The sequence below is a fragment of the Rhincodon typus genome, chromosome 4 (assembly GCF_021869965.1).
Source record: "Rhincodon typus isolate 14 chromosome 4, sRhiTyp1.1, whole genome shotgun sequence".
Lineage (NCBI taxonomy): Eukaryota > Metazoa > Chordata > Chondrichthyes > Orectolobiformes > Rhincodontidae > Rhincodon > Rhincodon typus.
This window is the reverse complement of record NC_063335.1, coordinates 33,895,622-33,901,621: the sequence shown is the minus strand read 5'-3', so window position 1 is coordinate 33,901,621 and position 6,000 is coordinate 33,895,622. Positions and strand designations below refer to the sequence as shown.

General features: G+C 36.1%; 1 protein-coding gene across 3 annotated transcripts in view; it reads right to left on the bottom strand.

Annotated features, from left to right (window-relative positions):
- Window positions 1-4,349: 4,349 nt before the first annotated feature.
- Window positions 4,350-6,000, bottom strand: part of nsmaf (neutral sphingomyelinase (N-SMase) activation associated factor) — a 64,663-nt gene continuing 63,012 nt past the window's right edge. For all 3 annotated transcript variants that reach the window (XM_020531203.2, XM_048595990.1, XM_048595991.1), the window contains 2 exons: window positions 5,828-5,937; window positions 4,350-4,764 (listed from right to left, as the gene is read on the bottom strand). In XM_020531203.2, coding sequence (XP_020386792.2) covers window positions 4,670-4,764; window positions 5,828-5,937 — 205 coding nt within the window. In that variant the 3' untranslated portion in view covers window positions 4,350-4,669. The remainder of the gene's footprint in view (window positions 4,765-5,827; window positions 5,938-6,000) is intronic.

Below are 6,000 nucleotides of genomic sequence, written 5' to 3'. Positions count from 1 at the left end.
AATGCTTTCGATGATTGATAAGCCTGATACCTGCAACAAATAGCTCCACCATTCAATATGATCATAGTTGCTTAATTTCCTTTCCTGCCTGATTTCCATATTGTTGATACCCTGACACCAAATGTCTCTCAACCTCAAGTACTTTCAACAATGGAGCAGCCACAACCCCCAAGATTAGAGAATCTCAAAGATTCATAACTGAGCAAAAGAGTTCTTAATCCTACCAGTGTTCTACAGTGCCAGCCAGAAGAAAATTCCTCTGAAGTTCGGTGACTTCATTGACAGGGCAGACAGTGAGATCACGTTTATTCTGCTGAACTTACTCAGCCTTTCATTTATAGCACAGCCTGATCATCTCAGGAACCAATGTAGTAAACCTTGCAATGCTTCTAATGCAAGTACACTTCCTCAATATTTAGTCTAAAACTGCATAGTAATGCCATTCATGTCCTGTGAAATTGCAGCAAGAAATCTTTATTGTTGCACTTCTGTACAGGATAAGAGCTTGTATTGTTGGGGATGATATGTTAAGCCCAGTCAGAGGATTGACTAAGAGGAAACCAGATGTGTGACATTTTCAAGTTTAGAAACTAACTAGTGGAGTGCTGCAGTGATCCGTGCTGGGGCATCAATATTACTGATTTGGTGGGTTGGGCGGGGGGGAGAAATCAACTATTGTAGTCAAAATTGCAATGATACAAATATAGGCAGCAAAGTGAATTATGGAAGACATCAGGTGTCTGCAAAGTGACACCAGTAAGCAAAGAAAAAAAATGGCAAATGGATTATAATGTGAGAAAATGAGATTTCTCCATTTTGTCGGGAAGAATAGAAAAGCAGAACATTATTTAAATAGACTTGTGAAAGCTGCAGGAGGAGGATTTGGTTAATACTCCTAAATTAATCAAAGTAAGCCTGCAGGTACATAAGTAATTAGGAAGGCAAATGGAATGTTTGTCTTCCCTCAACTCCCTCAAGGCCAAGTGCAGTTGAAGCCACAATCGGATCAGCCGTGATGGTACTGAATGGCCTGTTGCTGTTTCTAATGAGCACATTAACAGAATAAACAGTAGAGGTTGTATTCTCTGCAGTTTGGAAGGTCGAGTGGTAATTTGATCAAAGTTTGAAAACAAAAGGGAACAGAATTTCTACAATTTTTACAACTGCCACTTGATGTCTGATTCTGGAGGTGCAGTGCAGCTCAAATGAGCTGTTAAACTGAGGGTCCATCTGCCTGCTCATGTGGATGCAAAAGATGCGCAGTACCATTTAGAAGAATAGTATTCTCTCGTGTTCTGACCATCATTTATCTCTCTGAAGAACTGCATCAGAAAGAATTATCCAGTCATTAGCATGTTGTTGTACGTGGGAACTTTCAGTGTGCAAATTATCTGCTACATTTCCTGTTACAACATTGACTTTGTTTCAAAAGTAAATCGTTAGCTGCAATGTGCTTCAAGAAGTCGGCTGGTCATGAAAAGCACTACATCAATGCAAGTTTACATTCTTCACGTTCCTTACAGCTTAAATTCCCACCAACCGTTGTATTTTCAACAGATTTAGATAAGAGACTGTGAGAATAAAATATCTAAGTCATTGATTTTGATCGTAAAGAACTGAGGCCCTGCACCGATCCATCTGGTTTAGTAGATGACAACATTTCTTTGATGGCCTGTAGTTCCCTGATTTTTTTTCTTGTTTCTATTGCTGTTCTATTTACTAACTTCCAATCCTGTTGGACCTTTCTAGAATTAATGGAATTTTGGAAAATCATGACTACGTGGAGGAGCTCAATGGATTCTATTTTTAACTATATGTAGACACTAGAAATTCCCATCATGTAAGTAGTGAGCACTGATTAGCCTCACTGGTATTATGTCATACATTGCACTTAAATTATCATAATGCTGATTAAACTTGCAGTCATTTTACTAATTGTTGTGTGCGCCTTTAAATTTTCTTGAGCTGAAGCACATGCATGGTAGCTCAAAAAGGCTGACTTGTACTCAACCTGCACAGGAAATCAAATTGCTGCGGAGTTTAGAGGAAATACTGGTCAGAAGTTTTACATTTGGGATAATTACTAAATAGGATAAATCAACTACAATAAATTGCATAATAACTTTATTGATATTTCAGTTGGACAAACGGATGTTACCGCTTCAGAATACTGAAATATTTTCATGCCTGTGGTGGCTATATAATTAGTTATGGTCAGTTTCAATTAAGATTGGCTACTGGGTTGAAGTATGCGGTTTATATATTTTAAGAAAATTTCAGGAATGGCTAAAGCGCAAGTCACTTAAGTTTGATGCACAGTACAAAATAAAAAATAAATTCAAATACCACAAAATTAAATCTGAAATTACACAAACGTAATCAATACACTCAGTATACACCAACCTCTCGAGTCTGGAATGTTTGGTACCGAGTCACTATGGGATTATAGAGTGACTTTAGAATATCTAACCATAAGTGTGTGAACAGAAGATACCACAGATTTACTACTCATCTGTACATAAAATGATACAATTAGTTTTACTTGGTTTTATCAAATATTGTAACAATCACATTTCCACTCAAAGTGCTACATTAAAATTTTGTTGAGGATGTACTCAAAAGAAATTCTGGATAATGAGTGTTTCTGATTAGAGATTTCCAGACTGAGAGGTTACAGTTTATACAGTTTCTACAATATAAAATTTATGGTAATATAACAAACACCAAAGCCTATCTACAAACAATTTTAAAGAATGGAACAAAACTTTTCATTCAAGTTATGTATCTCCAAAAGCCATAGAAAACGAGAGTTTGGAACAATGTAAACTGACAGCAACTCTATTTCCAGCTGATTTAAAAAAAAACTTTATGTTTGTTTTATTCTCACGTCGATTATCTTTCTAACGTAAATTTAAATAGAGTTTACAAATGTTGGTGTTAAGTGAACTACCCTTATAGATAAAGAAGTCTGTTTTAATGCTCATCTCATCTTGAGCAACACTTGACAGTGTTTACAGCGCAAAAGATTTACAAGGCAATGCTTGCAATTGATCTAACTTAGGAAGTTATCCTTCAAATTAACAATTTTTTTTGTGGAAATCATATGGTAATTTATACAAACTAGTGCAAAGATTTGACTATCATTCCATAAGGAACTAGACAGTTAGGAGATGAATGCTGTAAAGCTATGGTTGGACAGGTAGTGGAAGCAGACCTCTGGTGTAAGGGTTCTTATTACATAAACAATTGATTTGGGGTTTCACAGTATGGTGTTAAAAGAATGCTCTGGAAACAGGAAGACATTCTGATATTCATGATTAAATATCTAATTTTAATGAGTTTGTACTTTGGATGCAGTTGTGCAGAACAATCTAGAAATAAAATGTAATTCAAACATTTCAAATATATAATCCAATAGATTAAAAATGCAAACTGTACCCACAATTATTATAATCCTTATTTTACATCTGCAGAGTTAATGGAAAGATGTGCTGATATAATTCCAGCTGACAAATACTCTGGATGCCTAATGTAGGAAGTTTTAATTTATAATGAAATACTCCATTTTGTCACATTGCCATGACCGCTGCCACTCCACAAAATCATTTACCCACAGAACCTAGTCGCTGGAAAAGTGTATATCTCCTATACTGCTTAAAATACTTGACACAACCTTTAATTTCTTTCCAGTAACTACCACAGATGTCAACATGTTCAAGAAATTTCTTAGACATTAAAGGGCATCAAGGCACAATCATAATTTAAAAATCCTACTGCTGATGCCCAACAATATTTACATTAATTGTGTAAAACATTTTGCAAATTTCATAGTTAGTTTATGATAAAAGCACTTGTGGGATTCTGCAGGTACATCCGTTTTGACAGACATGCAATTTGGTTTGCTTATAGTCTCCAGTCCACTGAATCAAAAATGAGTTACAAATAAAAGTTAAACCTTAGCTCAGCTGAGGTTCAGAATTTTTCTATGACAGCTGATTCTGCTATTTCCTGACTAATCTGAACCCAGCTGACACAGTCCTAATACAAGGTGAACTTAGACTTGTCATGTACTTAATGCAGAATACTCGTACAGCAACTAAAACATAATAAATATCTTCAGCAGTATAAACTTTGGTCAAATCCAAATAAGTTATATTTCCCAATACTTCATTATCTTTTTCCAATATCAGAAACACTCAAAAGTACTTTGTTTTTGGACTGCACTATGACACAGCATGCTGGAAGGACCAATGCAAGATTACGCAAGCTATCGAGTCAATCTTTCCATCCTGCTGCTGCTTTAGGAGGTTTATTGAGTGAAGATAAATATTTGCACATTCCTACAAGGGGTCAAGAGATGCAAGTTCATCTTACTATACCAAAAGCAAAACTGGTGGAAATACCCAGAAGATGAGAACCTCTCATTTTGATCAGAAATGTTGACTGCTTTTATCTCCAAAGATGCTAGCTAACCTGCTGAGTGTTTCTAGGATGTTTATTCCTTTTTATTTGAGATTTCCAGCATCCACGGAATTTTGCCTTTGTCCTGAAGGTTATTGCTTTAATAACTATTTATATATCATGGACAATGCAGCTTTAAAATGGTTCTTGCTTCATTTAAAAAAAAGTGCTAGAAGCCAATGTCTCAAAGGATTTCAAAGAAAGGCACTTAGTATTGCAGCTTCCAGAAAATAATCTGTTTATCCTCCCCTCCTGTTATGATGCTGCTGCAATGCTCATTCATCCAAATACATGTCACAGCACCTGACAACAGAAGAAAATAAAATCAATTATGTCAAATGATTTTTTTTAAAAAGAAACAATTCCTTTGGCAATTTCCAATGTTTAAAGGTAGAAAACTGCAGCAGTTAATAAATAAATAGACAAACGTGAAAAAGCCACACTTCTGATTAAAAATAAATTAATTTATTCTTCTAAACTCCAGCAAACACAAGCCTTTCTTCAAAAGATCAGCCCCACTTCTGGTATCAGTCTAGTAAATCTATTCTGAATTGCCTCCAATGAATCCTTCCTTAAATAAGGTGACCAACACTGCTTACCATTACTTTAGATGTGTTCTCCCTACTGCCCTGCATAACTGAAGCATAACCTTCCTACCCTCACAGTGAATGATAACATTCTATTAGCTTGCCTAATTATCTGCTAGACCTGCATACACGCATGAGGACCCCCCCCGCCGACCCACCATCCCTCTGTTCCCTCTGCATCTCAGGGCTCTGCAATCTCTCATCTTTAAGATAAAATGGCTCTCATCCCTCTCAACAATCCGGACAATTTCACATGTTCCCACATTATCCTCCATTTGCCAGATCTTTGCCCCCACACACACACACACACACAAACTATCTATACATTTTTGTAGCCTCCTCAGGTCTACTTCACAACTTACTTTCCAACCTATTTTTGAGTTGTCAGCAAACCTGGTAAACATACTTTTCTGCTCTTTGTACAAGCCATTGATATAAATTGTAAACACTTGAGCACCAATCCCCGGGCACACCATTTGTTATATCACACCAACCTCGAACTCTAAATGAATGGAAGTTTTTGGGAGCTACTCCAAATGTCGTTCTAACCTTGCTGTCATAGCAGAATTTGAAAATGTAAACTATAACAATGAAATATATTGAATATTTAGGCTTCATTTATATGGTCAATTTCAATACAAGATTATAGAAGGGATCATAAACCGTTAGCCATTCAGAATGCAAGACTGTGCAAACATAACAATGGAAATAATGTAGGTGACATTAGAAAGTTCGTGAAATGCGACGCAAACACAGAAAAACAAATGGTAAGTTCCTACCTGAATGTGCAAATATTTTTTCAGTAATTTTTGCAGCCATCAGATCCCATACTAAAAGTTCACCAGACTGGCTGCCTGACAGAACGGTGTTTCCATCCCAGCAAAAACACCTGAAAATAGGATTCTGCCAGATTAGAAAAATCTCCAAATTTGTCAAAATGGAAAATATAATC